Source organism: Polypterus senegalus, chromosome 13 (genome assembly GCF_016835505.1).
Source record: "Polypterus senegalus isolate Bchr_013 chromosome 13, ASM1683550v1, whole genome shotgun sequence".
Taxonomy (NCBI): Eukaryota; Metazoa; Chordata; class Cladistia; order Polypteriformes; family Polypteridae; genus Polypterus; species Polypterus senegalus.
Window position 1 is genome coordinate 7,108,122 of NC_053166.1, and position 20,030 is coordinate 7,128,151.

The 20,030-nt window shown below is 46.7% G+C and overlaps 1 protein-coding gene across 4 annotated transcripts in view; it reads left to right on the forward strand.

Annotated features, from left to right (window-relative positions):
* Nucleotides 1-20,030, forward strand: part of myot (myotilin) — a 120,195-nt gene that overhangs the window by 78,178 nt on the left and 21,987 nt on the right. Inside the window, exon 1 of one of the 4 annotated variants that reach the window (XM_039776242.1) lies at nucleotides 631-812. The exons of the other annotated variants lie outside the window; for them this stretch is intronic. Coding sequence (XP_039632176.1) covers nucleotides 646-812 — 167 coding nt within the window. The 5' untranslated portion in view covers nucleotides 631-645. Of the gene's footprint in view, nucleotides 1-630; nucleotides 813-20,030 lie in introns of those variants that run through there. 4 annotated transcript variants of the gene reach the window in all.

A 20,030-nucleotide genomic window follows, 5' to 3' on the forward strand; every position in this document is an offset into this window, starting at 1 on the left:
ATGTGTACTGTGCCCTTTTGGCAGAGAAGAGGTATTGCTTGGCATCGTTTGAGACATGCCATGTTTCTTGTCGCCTGTATTTTTGTCTCTCTCTGGGCTCTAATTTTAAAATTGATAACGATGAGACAAAAATCCTATTAACTAGTGAGTGCGCTGCTGCTGCTGCTGCTGCTGCCACACAGATCCAGCGGTCTGGGCTTAGATTCCTGCCTGGCTGTTGTCTGTGTGGAGTTTGAATGCTCTTTCTGTGTTCCTGTGAGTTTTTCTCCGGGTGCTTTAGTGTGAATTATGTCATTCAGTGTCCATGCTTGCCTGGAGCATAGTCAGGAAAGGAATGCATCAATGGAAAAAAAAAATAAACACCAAGTTTAAATAAACAGTGCTGATGTCAATAGTGGAAGTTTTCACTGTTAAGAAATTGTACACGCCAGTTGTGAATGATGACTGTTCTAAAGAGACATTTCAGAACTGCATTGCACTGGTCGCACATGACAATAAGCTTGAACCTGAACTTGAACAAAAGTCCATAGACAAACGGTCAGTCTGTAGAAAATCTAAAATATCGAGTTGACTATTTGGGACACTGAAGAAAAGAAAAGAAAAGAAAGGCTGCGTGATACAACCCCTTGTTTGATTCACCCGGAGATGTGGGGAGGAGAGGGGCGGGGCATGTCAAGCGTGTGTCTACGTCACGCCGCGCTAAATAAGAAGTGTTGCCTGGGGTTCCGCAGCAGCTCTCAGTTCGGTTTCACCTGCCGGGAAGTCGAGTTGTTTTGGCAGTCGATTTCGAAGAAGCTGTTAGTTGAAGTTTGGTAAGTTCATTTGTGTGTTTTTGTTTTTCGATTGATTCGTCTTCACAGTTAGCTTTAAAGAAGGTGAGAGTTTTTTTTATATATATATAAGAGTTGGTTATTATCCGAAGCGGCTTCGTCCTTTATACCCAATGTTTCAATAGTGATGTGTGTCTTTGTTGTTAAATTCGTGTTTGTTTAGCTACTTAGATGCGTGTCGTTTTTTTTTTTTCGTTTCTCGGAACTGACTAAACAGTTGATTTGTCAATGAACTTTATGCGTCGGTTCGTAAATCTCAGTAAACCGCTCCGTTCCTGAAGGAAAGGTGCCGTGGGACTGGTAAAGCTTTGGTTTGATCCCCCACCCGCCTCTATTTAAATCTTGAGTGCCGAGAGGTCGCCAAAGCGCCTGCTAAGTTTGCCCAGTAAATCCACTGGAATTGCGCGGATTTGCCGTGCGTGCAAAGAGCGAAAGTCCCCTCTTTTAAAACGCGGTCATTGACGCCCGACGCGCTTTATTGCGGTTTTTCTATTTCTGCTTCCCGAGTACTAAAACAATTGCTGTGGGTTTCCGCAAATTCTGCGAAACTTCCAACATAAAAGAATTGAGAACTAGTGGGCGATGTTGATTGTATAGGAAGTCAAAGACAGGCTTACATGGAGGATTCACTGTCGCCGTTTATTTTGGTGGGGGGTCTCGTATCCACCTACGGCGATGCTGTAAAGTGAACCGGCGTGAATGAGGGCGTCCTGTCCGGGAAGAAAACAAGGAAAACAAAGTGGGAAAACGAGGACATTTGTGACGCGTATAAATAACCAGCCAGTTCCGTAATCCTGCCCCTTGCGTGACTGATTTTCAAATCCGTGTTATGAGACAATGAAGGGCGCTTTTTAAAATGGTTCTATACTTTTAACAATCCTGCTTCCTTTATGGCACTTTACTTTGGCTATGCGATAACTCGACAACCATTTAATTTCATTCCACGGATGAGTCTTTGCATATTGAGTTGGCTCTTTGAGCTTCGCAGAGGTTATGCGGACAAAACAAATCTTCAGTGTCTGGAAGGCTACCTGGCAGGGTGAGGCAGATCAAGAAAACCAGAACGTGTACGGAGCAAGTGGCCGCTTACAATCGGGAGATTTTTAGTATTTCGCAAATGTATTATTATCTATTCATTATTGTTTACAGAACCCGTTATTTTATATTATTTATGGTCGATTCTTGATCCTTTTTTCTTTTGATTCCAAAGCGACCCCTTTGAATGCGGAGGCGTCCGCCGTCCACTACTCGAGAAAACCAATGACGCGCTTGGCAAAAGACGAAGTTGTCCCTTTTTTTAAATTTTAATTTTGTACACCATGATGTCCAAGTGACTTATTTAAAATTTTAAGTGCGAAATTAACAAGGTGGTGATCAAGATAAGAGAATGACAGGGCCGTTCACAAAGCGGGCATTGGGAAGGTCGGTGTGGGTGCGTCCAAGTCTGACCCTGAGTGAGAGACTTCACCTGTCAAACTGGATCGTTCGGTTTTAAGTGAGTAGTCGGCTAATGTACTTTTATGTTAAAAGACGCCCATTTTTGGTGTTTTCTCCTGTATATATTTGCATAAAGATCTACTGTTTTTGATAGATAATTTATTAATCCCAAGGGGACATTCATGAAATTTGATGTGTTGTGATCCAATGGATCTCCGCAGCTTTGTAAAACTGGCAAGAAAGTTTTAAGACTTTTTAGTAACTTTATTTGTCCTGCATGCTGTAGGTGTTGTGTAGCTGTGGACCTTTTAAATTTGTGTTTTTAATATACTGGCAAACTGCCCACCGTACATCTGAAATGCTACCCCCCCACCCCACCATACACACACTCTTAACACTCCTGGTTCTTTAATGGCACTTTTGCTGCTTTTACTGGGCTGTGCGGTTCCACGCTGAGCTATCACTTTACAAAGCATCACGTCATTCTGCGATGGGCTTTGTGCTTTGCAAAATTCTGTAATACGAAGGTCGTTCAAAAAGTGTCCGCACTTTTTATTTTTTTTTTTTAAACTCTATTAAGACTTTCAAAAACAAATGACATCACTTTTCTTCATAGTCGCCTGCATTTGCGTTGCAATTTTCCCAACTTTTTAATTGCCAATTCCTACTCCTCCCTTCTGCCTGCACAGTTTACAACGAATATATAAAAGTGCAGAAACTTTTTTTTTTTTTTTCGTCCCTCGTATGTCTGTAATAAGGAAATCTGTTTTAATGTGTGGTAGGCTACATAGCCAGACACCAACAGATCAAGTAATCCCGAGTGTAGCCGGAGTTCTGCGTGTATGCGGTAAGAGTCCTTTTCCAAATCCTGAGCCATTGTTTCACAAATGTGTCCCCAATCTATTTGAATTTATTCGCAGCAGGGAGCCAGTTACAGATCTGAATGAAGTAAAGGTTCTTTCAGGAACTTTCATTTGGATGGGGACCACAGATCGCTCCCCTATGGTATCGCTTGCTCTGGCACCTTTTTGATTTTTAGGAGTACATTCTACGGTGACTCGCTCAGACTTCAAGTCTTTCTGAATAAAAACTTCTGACGGGACGACTCGACCAGCTGGACCTGCTCTGTTCGAAGGTTAAAGTCCCCAAATGGACAGACCTGACCATCTTACTGCCCCCTACGAGCCTGGCAGTGATGGCAGGCAGCAGCTCTCCGGTGTCCAAGCCAGAAGATCTGACGTCTGTTTGAGGGGTTTCTTATTTGAGATGTGTGTGTGTGTGTCTGTCCCAATCTTTATATATAATACGCTACCGTGGCTGTTCGTTTTTTCTGTCCAGGTTTTTAAATCGCCTGTAGCTCTAATCCGTTTGACCGATTGACGTGAAATTTAGTACACATCTACTACGTGACGTCTACTGTCCGCTTTTGGGGTGATGAATAATCGTGGAGGTCAATCCTCTTTATTTCATTTTAGAATCCACTCTCGACTGTGTGGCGCATGCGTACGGGCGCCATTCTCATCCCTACCACCTTCACCGTCAATTTCCCCCCACCTCTTCATATCTTAAATCATTCTTGAGGCAGATTGAGGACTTAACTGAAAGATTAAGGAAAATTTACTATACAAATGCAACCGAAACATTGACTTAATCAGTTTTAACGCGAAAAGACGCTGACAAAAGAAGAGAAGCAGGCCGCTAGAGTGGAGAAAAGAGCTGCTCAGGAAGGAACAAGTGCATCAACCTCTGAGGAAACGAATGATAAACGTAACGAGGAAGAGGAGGAAAACTAGGAGCGCTCAAGTCAAGTGTAACGTGCAGTGCGCCGTTACTGCTGTTAATAATAATTACACATTTTTGTGTTTGTGCCGAAAAAGATTCGAAGCTTTGAAACCTCCGCCCAGGTATGAACAGCGACCTCTGGTGGTGATCGTTTTCCCATCTCTAGATACAAGTCTTTTTTTTTTTTTTAACTGTGCTGGTGCCGTGTGAATGTCATTTTGACTGTTAGTTGCAGCCGTATACATCAATTGACTTTTTGATATACAGTAAATACAGTTAATATAAAAAAATCTTATTAAAAATATAGGCAAGTTAAATTTAAGGTTCTGGTCCGACAGTATTGGTTTCAATGATACTTTTATGTTCATGTAATGGGCTCATTTAATGCTTTTCCTAATTTGCCACACTTCATTTAAGCTGATCCAATTGTGTCCCCCGCCTCCTAACCCAACCTAAGATTTTGTGTAAAGTCGCTGCATTGTGTCATGCGGGTGGTGCTCTTGCTTCATGACGTCTGTGCCCAAATTCCTCCTTGGCACAAGGTGCTGTCCGTCTATTTTATTCAAAACCGGTTCGTGTGAAATTCTGCATGAAGTGAGGTTTACGATGTCTGGTGGCAGAGCTAGTGAGTATGTTGGGTGAAATAAGGGGGCTGCTATGGGCACCACCACTTTATGGTTTGGGCAGGTAGGTGCTGTTTATGAAAGTTAAGGGTGCACTGATGTGTATTAGAGGGGCCGTGGGGGTTTCTCTTGATGAAGCGCTGAGGTACTTTAATGGGCAGAGTAGAGACCCCCCTTGGTGTTTTGAGCCCAATGTTGTTGTGTTCGATGGAGGGTGGGGGCACCATAGAGTGTCATGTGCCAATCTACATGTGGGGGTGAGTGCGGTCACCATGGAGGTCCGAGCAAGAGGTGCCTCTCTCTAGCATTCTGTTAGCCACCTTTTAATGGCTTCTGCATATGGTCTGTCAGTTGATGGGGACGAGTCCACCACGACTCCTAAATCCTTCTCGATATTCAGACCTCACATTTTTCACTTCCTACATTTACTGACATCGGCCACAAATCTGCCCAAGCCTGTCTGCCAATCCAAGTCCCTCTCTGATGATTCAACATGTTTTCAATTTATGTTAATGCCCCCAGCCTGGTATCATCTGCAGCCTTAACCCCCCGTCTTAACATTTCTTGGGTGCAATTAAATACATTACATTTGTGATGTGCCATGTGTTGGAATGATAAGCTAAATGCATAGGTCTCAGGTGTGTACCATTTGGCACGAGGTTTGTTAAAGCAGCGCTAATGTTTGATGCACCGTCTGTCGGAAAGACATACTAGTCAGATGATGGCACAGATGTAAAGACACACAGACACTTCCTCTTATTAAAGCAGATATTAAGAATGGCAGCAGCCCCAGCACTGACCCCTGGTGTATACCCCTCTTAACCCCACCCCCTGATTCTAATCAATTCTGGCTCCGCCCAGTGTGTGGCCGCTTGACTCTCTGGCCCACCCAGCCTGTGATGCGCTTACTGACCGTTCGTTGCACTCCACTGGGTGTCTTTGTTTCCCCCTATGATGATGATGATGTTCATTTTTATGCTTTCTGGTTATGATGTTAAACTTCCTTCGGCTCACCAACTTGCAGGGGAAAAACTTGGTGGTTGGAGGATTGGCACTCCAGCCTAGTTAAACTTTACACGGCCCCGAGACGACAGACGGGACTCCACTGGAGTTGCTCTGCTGCAGCCACCCATAGGAAGGCTCCTCACATTATAAGGGGGTCGGGGGGGCGCATCATCCTTGGAAGAGTCAAAATCGTCCGAGGTTGGGGATCAGAAGTGATGTGGAGCTGAGGTGTTGTCCGCTGCACGGCAGCATTCAGGTCCCATGTTGAGGCGGCCCATCCAGGTGGGTGTGTGGAACGTCTTGTCTGTCGGGCATGATGATCGTCTTCATGTGTGTTAGGATGAGCCTCATAAACCCCTTATTTTAGTGGCAGCCCGTTCTCTCTAAATGCACATACCTGGGCCTGGCCAGATCTCTGTAGGTGGGTTCACCTTTTATTGGTGTGGCCGCTCTGATGGCCGTCATACTTGCTATTGCTGTGACAGATTGGCTCCTTCTGATGGTGTCTGTCACTCCTTTTTTTAATGAGCGCGTTTTGAGACTCTGATTACGACGCTCTCTGGATCTGCTCCAACCCTGGTGGGTGGTGTTTTGGTGAGGGAGACCTTTTTATCTGCTGTGTGCATGATGGGTGCCCACGAGGTGACACTCCACCGCTCATGGGTGACTTCAGTGCGATTGCTAGCACTGACAGGGCTGGTTATGAAGGATTGTCTCTGTTTCTAGGGGGCTGGTGACCATAGTGAAAGTGGCTCCATGTTCCTTGACTTTGATCGCTAGATTCTGGTCCCCGTGCCCTGAGCAGCATCGTTGGACTTGCTGCTCCAGTGCTGGTGGTGCAATGAAGGAGAACAATCGCATCCTCGTGGGCAGACACTGGAGGGTCTACAGAAGTGCCCAGTTTGTGAATTCTGACCACAGACTTGATATTGGTACTCTGAAGGTCCAGCTGAGAACCGGTAGGCTGCCACCTACTAGAGGAACGAGGCTGGACTGGCCAGACCCCAAGACCAGTCTGTAAGCAGTTTGTGTGAGGAAATTACAGACTGGGGTGCGATTGCTGATCCTAATGTGACATGGGAGACCCTCCATGACAAGACCCTGAGGGTTGTGTTGCTGGTGTTCCCAGTAGGAGGTGTTTCATCTTGCAGGGCACCCTGGGTATCGTTGAGTTACTGCTGATGGCAACTCCGGTTTACACCGCGAACTGAGAGGGATGACTGGGGGCTCTGAGGCACTAGATGATGTCACCGGCTCACAGATTCTTCATTGGTCCAGTGACCCACGTCCTGCTTATAGAGGAATCAAAACGTAATGAACATCTGAACCTCCGAGTCGCCGTCAGGGCGGCTGATGGAACGGTCCTTACGGTGACGCTGCTGTTGTGACCCACTGGCCTGGCAATTTTGAACAGCTGTTTAAAGCCGAGCCTCTGGCGAGGATGCTGGGCATCTCTGTATCGGTGATTCTTCAGGCTGCTCTTCCAGTTGGCTGTGTCCCGCCCAGGGTTTTACAGCCATTCTCCATTTCCAAAAAGTGTTTGACTCCATTGATCGAGGTACCCAGTGGGACATCCTGAGACTTTGCAGTATCCCCCTGAATTTGCTGAATATCATGGCCGGCCTGTCCACTGGTACCATGAGTGCTGTGCAGAGAGTGGAGGCAGACCCTCTGCGTTTTCCCAGTTGATTCTGGGGTCCGTCAGTGGTCTGTTCTGCTCCTACTCTGTTCAATGCTGGCAGGGTCGTGAGATCCAGTGGCTGGGGGCGACATCTGTTGGTCAAGAAAGATCCCCTGATTTTGACTTTGCTGATGATGCTCAATGGAGGCTGTGATCAGGGGGGTCTCTAGAGACTGAGTGAGGAGTCTGAGTGTCTGGGCTGGCGAGGGTCCTGATAAAACTCAACATGCAGGCCTTTAATGACCTCCTGGGCAAGGCCATCAGCGGTGTGTTGACCTCCTTGAGAGGTTTACTGCCCTCGGTAGTGACATTCATGTGACTCTTCCTATGAAGTCGGTAGACAAACTGGGAGAACATTGGGGGGGGGTCGGTCATGTCACTGGAAAGGGACATCTGGCACTCCGATATCTCAGCAAAGGACGAAGGTCCAAGTTTGTAGAGTCCTGGTGCTTCCTGTTTGTGAGACATGGCCGCTATCCAGTGACCTGAGACGAAGACTGGACTCCTTCAGAGGGTCCTTGCAGGCCCGCACCTGGGGTGACAACAACCATGACACTTGTCAGGGACCCGAGCTAGATAAGGGCCCGCCCTTTTTTTTGAAAATAAGTGGCGTTTTAAAATATACGCGCACATTTGAAACACGAAAGGGGCCCCTAACTCTGTTGGCTGCCTGGGGCCCAGAATTTCCTAGGTGTGGGCCTGGTCCTTGTGTCCCACTGGTTTGACTTTGTGTCCTGAATGAGGCACATGACCTCCATTGTGAGGGAGTGTCCGTTACCCCACTACGGCCACGTGGCGCGATTACCTGGGGTGAGGACCTGAGTGGCTGGACCAGGCCAAGGGGAGGCCCACAACTCCTGGCTCCATCAGATTTGGTAGGTGGTCTGGTAGAGGTGGTGCTGCACTATGTGTTTGCCTGGTGGCGCTTTTGGGGTTGCCAACCAGGATCAGAAGCTATTTTGTCTCGTGGTGGGTGCGTGCTCCCTGACCTTACTGTGTTTATCAGGGTGAAGAACAGAATCCATAAGGTGAATTGTAATGTCCATCACTATCTGATCCTACCGCTTGCTCCTTGTTTGACCCCAAGTGCAAAACTTCACTTGTGGCAAACCCATGCCACGCAGTTCAGCGTTGTGGGGAGGTTGTTGTCTGTTCTGGCCACACACAGCAGGAAGAAACCATCCAGTGTATGACCCACTAGGGTGCAGCTGGTACTGAGGTTTATCACGTTGACCCCTGGTGGACTCTGTTCATCACCAAGATGTTCAGTAGAAGGGGACACACCTGACAGATGGTGACGGTGACAATGATTGGAGAGTGACTTTTCATTTTGGGGGAGTCTTGGGTCCCATTTTTGCTTTGGGTATTGAGGGGGTTAAGTGAATCTAAATGGATTTTAGCAGAAGGCTGCAGCCCAAGAGAATGTGTGACGGCGCTATAAATAAACGCGTCCAGTCTGTCCTGCCGCGAGGCCCCCACACTTCCTTTGGGATTCTGTAATGTGCAGGCAGCGCGGATTGACGTGACGAGTGTTTGAGCGTCACACCAGAGCTACAGAGAGCGAGCGGGCTGTTCGGGGGGCTCGGGGGTCTAGGCTTGGGTCTCTTTGTGTTTCTTCAAAGTTTAAAGGCAAACTGAACTTTGTCATCTCAACCACATGCGAGTTGACAGAGAGACGAAAGTGCGAAGCTCAGGGTCCACAGTGTAACATGACGGGCAAATAATAAATTCAAATTAAAACGCAAGACAAAGTAGCAGCAATACTGACGTGTAGTTAGCAATATGAACATTGATGCAATGTATGGTATTTGTAATCTACTTACATATAGTAAATCTGTAATCTAATAAATTTTAAATAATAGATAATAAAGAAGTGATCAGTGGATGATGAGAGTTGTTTAAGACGTGCAAACCATGACAGGTCCGAGTGTTTCACAGCAGAAGGATATCCAGAACAAGCAAGTGCTGTAAAATGTGAACTTGACGAGATGGTAAAGGAGGACCGCAAATTTGTTTTTGGGGAATCTTGGGATTAAAGCACTAGGTAATTTTTTTTTTTTTTTGAATGCATCCGGGGGGCTACCTCAAAAAAAAAAAAAAAAAACGGCACACACTGTAAACCACTTCTCGGCTCCTCGTCTTCATACAAATCCTCGCCATTCTGGGGGACTCGCGATGCTTTTCGGGGCTTTTGTTTCTAAAACATTCCACTGGCTTTATTATGGTGATTCTCAGAATGGAAATCCTGTGAACTGGCCGGCCTCTAAATTCCCTGGGCTCGAGCCCACAGATCCCCCTCTGAAGAAGCGCCAGCTCCCGTTACAAGCGCGGCTGTCTGCCTCCATTCATCCGAGCGCTTTTCTCGGCCGCTCCACAAAGGTTACGTAACCCGAGTGGTCCACGCCATGCTGGAGGAGATTCACGTGGCGGACTGGAGCGAAGAAGCCGCCCAGAGTCCGCTTTGCGATGAGCTCGTCTGCCGCTCTCTTTAGTTGAGGGAACGCGCGGCCGGGTGAAGGAACGCCGCTTTGCTTTTGTTCTGCGCGGATTGACGTCGCGCTTTTGTTCGGCGGTCTGAGAACCTCGAGGGGGCCGCAAAGTGCCGCTTGATTCAAAGGGGCTTCGTTTAACATTCACGCTAATTGGGGTTGCGTGGGGATCCATTTAGGGAGCACTTGCTTTTTTTGGAAATCTCGTCACTGCCCAGAATTGGAAGGGACGTTCGCTGTTCGACTAGCAGGATTGGCAAAATACACTTCAACAAAAAATAAACTGAATAAAAAATAAAGAATTGTGGAACCCAGAAAAGATTCCAACCAGTGGCGTAGCTGGAGGGTTTGTCACACACAGGGCGGTCATTGACTTTCAGCGTCTCCGACCCAAACCTTAAAAATCAAAGTACAAACCATCCGTCCATATATCCAACCTGCTTTATCATAACTACTGGAGTCAATCCCAGCCAACACAGGGCACAAGGCAGGAAACAAACCCTGGGCAGGGCGCCAGCCCACCACAGAATATAAAATATAAAAATAACAACCAAAAAAATCCTGGCCGTCACAGACCAGGTGGGCTCTGTCTAAGCAGTACTTGGCACTGGCATAGAGCAGCCATAAGTGGGGCTGCCAGTCCACTAGCGGGCACCACACACACCAGGGACAATTTAGGATCTCCAATGCACCAAACCTGCATGTCTTTGGACTGTGGAAGGAAACCCACGCAGACACGGGGAGAACATGCAAACTCCACACAGGGAGGACCCTCATAGTAAAACTACAAACCATCGCACACACATGAAAACGACGGAATTTTTAACCATTTTAATATCAATTTAATTAAATCTCCAACTATTCAAACAATAAATGTACAATAATATACTAGTGTGCAATATATGCCGGCAAAATCGTCTGCCGTTATTGAAGTGGATTTCGTTTGCCAGTTGCTGCTCACTCGAAAGTACGGCGGGGCTTCACACTCGCTCAGTGAGGGCAATGAGTACTGCATGTGATCCCCTGCTGAATCTGTAAGTCTGCGGACTTCTAAAGAAACGGACAGCTCGGATGTGTTGATGGTAGTTTCATTCTAATGGAGCAAGACGGAATTTCATCCAAAAATCCAGAAAAAAAAAAAAAAACGCATTACAGAAAAGTTAACAGGAGCGGACTGGGGGTCTCAAAATCAGCCCGGACCTCCTTCAACGAGTGAGCCGCTCAGCCAGTTCTTCTTCATTATAAGCTTCTTCAAATTTGTGATGAGTACTCGGGTCGCTACTTGATATGAACTCGTATCTAAACTGTTATCTGTACGCTGCTGTTCAGCCACAACTTGACCACATGCTTAGAAATAAAATTGAATGAAAAATAGAAATTTAGTAACACGGCGTACACTTCAGTCAAGTGCCAGTACCCTAGTAGCTGCTCCATTACAATTGAATAAAAGATAACCGAGGTTATAATGAAAACTTCACACGATTTATCATGACGATAAACTAGAAATGTTCCGTCCTAACGTGAAAAATTCCTATCCTGTGCTTTATAACTTTATTTAATCGCAGCTGAAAACCACTAATTATCACTCACGCCGACGACCAGAGAATAATAAAATGCATAACACATAATCTAAACTAATTATTAATATTGAAGAATTTAAATAATGTACACTCGCCTAAAGGATTATTAGGACCACCATACTACTACGGTGTTTGACCCCCTTTCGCCTTCAGAACTGCCTTAATTCTACGTGGCATTGACTCAACAAGGTGCTGAAAGCATTCTTTACAAATGTTGGCCCATATTGATAGGATAGCATCTTGCAGTTGATGGAGATTTGTGGGATGCACATCCAGGGCACGAAGCTCCCGTTCCACCACATCCCAAAGATGCTCTATTGGGTTGAGATCTGGTGACTGTGGGGGCCATTTTAGTACAGTGAACTCATTGTCATGTTCAAGAAACCAATTTGAAATGATTCGAGCTTTGTGACATGGTGCATTATCCTGCTGGAAGTAGCCATCAGAGGATGGGTACATGGTGGTCATGAAGGGATGGACATGGTCAGAAACAATGCTCAGGTAGCCGATGCCCAATTGGCACTAAGGGGCCTAAAGTGTGCCAAGAAAACATCCCCCACACCATTACACCACCACCACCAGCCTGCACAGTGGTAACGAGGCATGATGGGTCCATGTTCTCATTCTGTTTACTCTACCATTTGAATGTCTCAACAGAAATCGAGACTCATCAGACCAGGCGACATTTTTCCAGTCTTCAACTGTCCAATTTTGGTGAGCTCGTGCAAATTGTAGCCTCTTTTTCCTATTTGTAGTGGAGATGAGTGGTACCCGGTGGGGTCTTCTGCTGTTGTAGCCCATCCGCCTCAAGGTTGTGCGTGTTGTGGCTTCACAAATGCTTTGCTGCATACCTCGGTTGTAACGAGTGGTTATTTCAGTCAAAGTTGCTCTTCTATCAGCTTGAATCAGTCGGCCCATTCATTCTCCTCTGACCTCTAGCATCAACAAGGCATTTTCGCCCACAGGACTGCCGCATACTGGATGTTTTTCCCTTTTCACACCATTCTTTGTAAACCCTAGAAATGGTTGTGCGTGAAAATCCCAGTAACTGAGCAGATTGTGAAATACTCAGACCGGCCCGTCTGGCACCAACAACCATGCCACGCTCCAAATTGCTGAAATCACCTTTCTTTGCCATTCTGACATTCAGTTTGGAGTTCAGGAGATTGTCTTGACCAGGACCACACCACTAAATGCATTGAAGCAACTGCCATGTGATTGGTTGATTAGATAATTGCATTAATGAGAAACTGAACAGGCGTTCCTAATAATCTGTTAGGTGAGTGTATGCTAACACAAATGTAGCGCTGTATCGAAACAGAAATCTGCAAAAGGTGGTTTTGACCAAATATTTCGCTGCAACGTCGTGTACTGACAACTAAAACAACTTGATGCCGTAATACGGTATTTTTTATATAGGACTATAGAAATCGCAGTACCGGACAGATAATGTTCAGCAGTTTAGAAAATTTTAATTTTAATGTCCAACAGTAACCAGTACATTAAATTTATTTCATGAAACAGCCGGCCCATGACCAGATCAAAGTCTGCAGCCCACTGGGCATTGCCCAAATGCCCTAATGGCCAGTCCGCCCCTGGTTATAAATTTGATTTGCATGTCGTTGAAAGCCAGAATGTTTTATGCCTGACAGTATTTAATGTATTTTATTTATTTATTTTTTGTTTTATTTTTAAGGATTTGATCCCCTACAACTCAGCCTGAATCCTGGCTCTCACAGACTGGTTGTGTGCCAATCCCAGATACCCCTGATCCGCCCTCGTGATGCGTATTAAGCCCACCTGTCCACAGGAGCTTAGCAACTCGACGTTTCAGCTCCCTCCACAGATCTTCTATAGCACTGAGGTCTGCAGTCTGGCTGGGCTCCTCTGTGACCTTTTAATGTTCTTCTTCTTTAGCCACTCCATTTGTTGCCTTGGTGGCATATTTTTTGGGGGTCATTGTCATGTTGGAAGACCCCTCCACACCCCATCTTCAGTGTTCTGGCTGAGGTTCTCGTCCAAGATTTTGCAGTACGTGGCCCCTGTCCATTGGCCCCTCGCTGCGGTGAACTCCTCTCGTATCCTTAGCAGAACACGTCCACCTCGGTGCTCGACTGTGGGGATGGTGTGGTGGTCTTTGGGACAAAATTGGCATTTCTCTTCCTCCAAACTCGGCGGGTCGAGTTGATGCCAAAGAACTCGATTTTTAGTTTCTTCTGACCACAGCATTTTCTCCCCAACCTTCTCTGATACATTCAGATGTTCACTGGCAAACTTTAAGATAGACCTGTACGGTACCAGGGGACGGTATGGCATAGTGTGTTACCAGTGGTGGTGTTGGTGACTGTGGTGGTCCCAGCTGCCTTCAGATCATTAACAAGTATGTAGTTCTGGGCTGATCCCTCACCTTTCTCGTGGTCATCCTTACCCCATGAGGCAACGTCATGCATGGAGGGCAACTGATGGTCATGTTATATTTCTTCCATTTCTGAATAATCGCACCAACAGTCGTCACCTTCTCACCAAGCTTCTTGCTGGTGGTCTTGTAGCCCATTCCAGCCTTGTCCCTGATGTCCTTTGACAGCTCATGGTGGTGCAGAGGTTGGAATGGATTCTGTGGACAGGTGGGCTTTACGCACATCACAAGATGAGATCAGGGGTATCTGTGCCAATCAATTGGTGGGAGTCAGAACTCTAGCTGGGTTGTAGAAGATCAAATCCTTTATTTCTCTCAGTGACACGCAAAAACACAGGGTCATGGGGGTCTGCTGGAGCCAATCCTAGCCAACACAGGCAGGAACAAACCCTGGGCAGGGAGCCAGCCCACCACAGGGCACACACACTCTAGGGACAATTTAGGATCGCCAATGCACCTAACCTGGCAGGAATAACCAGGCAATGAGGAGGATCTCTTCCTTGTAAATGTCATTGAAATGCTGACACTCGTAATTTGACATTAAAAAGGCTGGATGGCATAAGGAATGGGCGCCATGGGAGGGGGGGAATTGGCACAGCCCTCTTGGATTCCATGGGTGACCATAAACATTCCCCTGGAAGAAGATCCTTGGCAGATGCCCATGGGGTCCTATAAAAGGAGCCAGCAGGGAGGGGATGACAAAGCTTACCAGGAGGAATGGAGGTGGATGGAGAGAACGAGAGAGAAGAGAGAAGAAAGAGAGGTGTGTGTGTTGTGCAGGTGAGAAACTGTGGGGCGCTTCCCATGGAGAAAATAAAATTTGGGTGGCAGGAATGCCCCCTGCAGGCCACACAGTAATTAGAAGGAAGTGTGGGGACCCCCATCCCCTAAAAGAGTGGCCGTTGCTCGCTTCTCCCACTGCTGCTGTGGTTCGATTTGCAGCCCTCCGTGGTGGTCGTGGGTTTCTTAGCCATAACTTTTGTCGCCAAGGATTTTCTTAATCGGGTTCAGAACTGGACTCTGTTTGTTTGGCCATTTTCATTATTTCATGGTTTGCTTTGTCAAGCTGCAGGTATGGGGGTCCTCAGAGTTGCCAGTTAACTTGAACCCATGACTTTTTAAAAGAACACCTTCAGGAAGAGGAGGGTGAAGGTGCTTCTGCCATCCAGTGGGCACCAAGGCGTGGAGGCAAAAGTCCAAAATGTTGATGCGGTCACCCCATGTGGAGGAAGGTTGCCCGATGTGAACAAAGTTCATGACCACCGAGGTGGGCAGCAGGGGCTTCTTCCTGAACCATTTGGCTAATTGTGCACCACCAGTGCGAGGAGATGAGTGCCACCATGTGTCCCACTAGAGACTGACCTGTGATAGCTGGGGGTGAGGAGAGCGGGTTGGGGGTGACGGTGTACCCTCTAAAAATACAATCCTATGGGTACGTTATTATGAAATGGCTACTGTGGTCCTGTGATTGAACTCTGCGGGTTGTTGGCCAGCACCTCCTGATGTTCTGGTCCAAGATCCCCACGTGTGACTCGTCTTCACGTCTGGTAAAGCGAGATGTTGAGCTTATTGGCCCTCTCTGTCCTTTTGTCAAGGAAATGGCACCCTTATGGTAAACCAAAAAGGGGTCTTCTGGATGTGTGACCAGGAGAAGTGCAGCCGCAGAAGGTGAAGTCTGCCTGGCATGGGTGTTTTTTACCCTTCAGCGATCACCACATGCCGACAGTGAGGCGAGTCGTAAAGCTGGAATCCCAAGCAGCGTGCATAGGACGCCGGCCACGGCTATGTCACCGACCTGTCATCGTCACCAGCTTTATATGGGAATCCCATTCTGTAATGTCCCAGGTCAAGTGGAGGGGTGGTCGGCTTGTTTTTCTTGACCTTTCTGCTGGGCCTCCAAGCGGAATAAAGTGCGTCACCGGTGGGGGGGGGTGGGTGGTGATGACGGCACCTGTTTGGGATCAGATCACTGGCCCACTCGCTCCAGTGCAGCGTGTGGACGTGGGACGCTTCGCTCATTTTGTTCCACTCAAAGTCTTCAGGCCGTCTGCCAAAACGCGCACTTTGAACAACGGCAGTACATTCATGGGATTGGCAAAGCGACTTACAAAGGAGGGGAAACCTACTCGAGTAACGGTAGGCTGGGGCCCGTTTTGTCCAGCAAGTGTAGTAGGACAAGTGACAAAGTTGACTGGCACAAGTGAAGACGTGTGAAAGAAGTCGTCCTAGATTAGCAATCGATTTAAAAAGCAACTCGACTTCAACAAATTAACATTAGAAAAGATCACCGAGCACCAGACGGACATTCACAGAAAACTTGGGCTCTGATCCATCTGAGCCTCGGGAAGCGACTCGGGCGGGCAGCTAATGCGGCGTCTGCGTCTAAACATTTTAAAAACTAAATCTATATACTGGCTTTAAAAAAAAAAATAATAAAATCTAGCAACTGCAGTTGTCAGGGTGGCAAAATGTTGCATGCAAAGTTCAGAGATACACGTTGGTACCTTTTTAATATTTCTCCACTGTGTGTGTGTGCGACTGCTCTGATGGGCTGAATTCTGTGCACTACATAAACGGTGCTGATTACAGTCTATTGGAATGCATGTAAAGTGCAATGAATTTTTCATTCTAACAGTTGGCGCATCACAAACCCAGTCACTTTTTTTTGAAATCCTACCAAAGGGCATATAATGGAGGCAAATCAAACAGACAGACTTGCAGATACACACAGACATCTATACGTACATATATGGAGAGAAGAAAAATATTTGCCCTTGCTTTATATTGTGTGGGGTGGCTTTTTTAGATTTATTTTTCTCCAATGCACTTTGAGTATGTTAAACTGTTGGGAACGTGCAGTTCTTTGTACTTTGGTTTTTTTTTTTTTTTTGGTAGTAATGTTTAATGCGCCATCTGTTGGAATGGCCAAGGCATACTGGAACAAGAAGATGGATACCCAGATACTCCACTCATCCACTTTTAAGATGGATATTTTTCTAAAATTGCCACTTCTGGAATGCTGTTAAGGTGTCCATTACAATAATGTTGATGCACCATCTGTTGGAATGACCACAACCAACTGTAGCAATCGGATGGACAGAGAGTTTTACAAACAGTCCATCTCATGTGTCTGTCTTTATGTAACTTCTGCACTGTGTCCGTCACAATACCTGCTAAGAGACTTGCGTGTGTCGTACGCACATCTAATTAAAAAGGGCAGGCAGGCAGGCGTGTGTTCGCCTTTTAGCTTGTAGATCGGGTGTTTGTCTTCCCGCTGTGCTTCTCTAAACCGGCGAGGTTTTGTTTTCACGTTGTTGCACCTCCACACATTTTGGCTCCATTCTGTGTGTTTGACCTTTTTTTATTTTTAAAAGCACACAATGTAGCAAAATGAAAATCCCAAAAATGGGGTCAGATGGGCATTTTGTAAGTGGATGAAGTGTATGGACTCCTAGTAAGGACGTTTTCTAGTGGGACAGTCGTTGAGGCGTCGGAATCCCCACAAGAAATCCTATTTCATAAAGATTCCTTTGGAGCCTCCCATGAGTATCCTGTACATCGTAGGTCCAGTCATGGGGCGCTCAACCTTTCTATATCTGGTTACATACAGAGACAGGATGCCCCTTCTGAAGGTCTGGGGTTAGCTTAGGGGGTCCGCGTACTTGGACCACTTCGACACAATAGAACTGAAAAACTTTAATGTTGCATGTAAGTTTACAGCGCTTTGTGCCAGGTGGCATTTTTTAGCCCACCAGCTCTGCCCACTGTTGTGGTGGGTGTGTGTTTTATAAATATCTCTGCTCTCCTTAAAAGTACAGTACAGTACAGTACAGTAGTTTGGCTATGCAAGTCGACCTTCTAGATTCTCGCTCCTTACATTGCTGTTTTACGTGGCCCACTGTCCTTAAAGACCCCTTGCTGTTGCCAAACCAGTTGGAATTCTTCTGCAAATGTGGTGGTGGTGGTGGTCATGCTGTGTGCCACAAACCCTCCAATTCTACTTGTTTGTATTATGGAATACCCGCTCATTCTGTTGATGATGCCCCCCAAAACCCCCGAGGCTGATGTGACTAACATTTTATATGCAGTTTACAGTTTGGGTCCCATTTGAAACTGTCAAGACCCCCCACACACATTTTATGGAGCACTTTCAACACATTCCTCAATAAACCCCCTTTGATCACATTCAAAAGATATGATTTAATAATTCATACCTAATGTAACGGCAATTAAAGCACATTTTAAAATTAGACCTCAATGTGCCTCATTCTCGGGTAATGATTCACTCTCAATCTGAAAGTGACACCCGCCTGGCGCAGGCCATCCCTGGAGTGTTGTGTTGTGTGCAGTTCTGGTCAAGACAGACAGACAGTCAGACTGCTCAGCTTCAAGTGCTGCTCTGCCAAGTGCATCATGGGAGAGAAGGACGTGTCCGACTGTGACAGACTTGAAAGATTAAACTGTTTTAGTCAGAGTGGAGGAGACTGCAGGTCTTTAAAATCCTTAAAGGCATCGATTTAAAGGAGATCCATCAGAATTTTTTCAGCTCTAGAGTGAATCAGATTCTCGGACATCAGTGGGAATGAAGGGGAAGTGCAGCTGGAACTGAAGCCAGGAAGCTCTTTACACAAAGTTGTGGGAATTGGGAACAAAACTACCAAGACATGGAGGTGAAGCTGAAACCTGGAGAACCTTTAAGAAGAATCAGGAGGAGATGTGGAGACAGCTAAAAAAAAAAAAAAAGGCCTTGATGCACTTAATGGTCTCCTGTCACTTTGTCACATTTATGTCATTTAAATACACGGAGGGGGGAAAAGACTCGCACCATACGGCACAAGATGGACGGATGCTCTGCTGAAGGACAAACCCAGCAGCTCCACTCCAGGACCAACGTCTGGGCTGGAATCCCTTAATCAGTTTTTCCAGAATTCAAGTTGAAGTGCGAGTTTATTCCCGACTGGTAATTAAGACTGGAATGTGCTTAGTTACGAGACCGCCAGCCGCTGGGTGTTGGATAATCTGATACCTCAGACCTCCATGTAAGTCAAGCTGGTTTAGTGGTGATGATGATGATGATGAAGGGAGAGGCTAATTGTGGGCTGCTAGCTGTGGCTGAAGGGTTTGGATCTGGAATGTTGCGGTGGTCCTGCACACCTGGAAGGTTGATAACAAACTGCGCCCGTTTGACGGGAAGCCGGCCCGTTGCTCTCTCTCGCCTCCCTAATATAGAAGTGTGCCACAGCTGGCATCATTCCTTGATCCCAAACTGTCCGTAGTCCCATCTGAAGGACCAGCTGGGCAATGGGGGCTCGTAACAGGCCCAAGTGTGGTGCAAAGCTCTGTAGTAAATTCAACACCCTACTCTCATGCCAGGCTGGCACAAGGCACTCCATACAGGTGATCATCCAGGAAAAAAGGCGAATGGCAACACAGACGCAAAATGATGGACCTCCTTTACTGTTTTAGCTGGCCACTCTTGTCCCCAGCAGCCCCTGCGCCATCATCAGTCATCCAATCAGGGCAGCTGGAAAATGAAGTCCTTTAATTCGTAGCACTGCTGCACGTGTCGGTGCCATTACAGTGCTTGAAGTGACTGAGCTACGCTTATTTTTTTTTTTGCCTTTCGCCATCCATTCCACCACAAGGGGAAGGCGATGTGCCAACTGACCTTTTTAATGCAAAAATGCCACTGTTCCCCGTTAACCCAGTTCAGTCATATATTGGGGGGGCCACCCCACCCTGATCCTGTCCTGGACAACCAAGCAAGGAATCCAACCTTAGATTGGTGCACACTTGGCAGCCACTTACAGGGTACCAGTTGGCCTAACTGGCACATCACTGGGCTGTACCCGTGCAGCCATTTTGTTTGACAGTGATGTGCTCCATATCTGAAGGTGAAGGGGGTTTTACTGGAATTTCTGGCCTGTTTGTGGTTGTGGGTCTGGCACAGTGTAACGAGGGTTTTAAACCTGTGGGATTCCCAATCGCCTTTGGTTTCTTGTGATGCCAAGTATGTGGGGGATGATGGGGGGTCGGTCTTGTTGATTGTGATATCTGAGCCCTGAGGGGCAGCACCTTCTGTTTTCCGAGCTCCCAGTAACACAAATCAAAATACTGAGAGTGAACTGCCTGGTAATGCCAAGCAGTGGTAGTACCCATCTTTATATATAGTGCCTTTCACGATCAG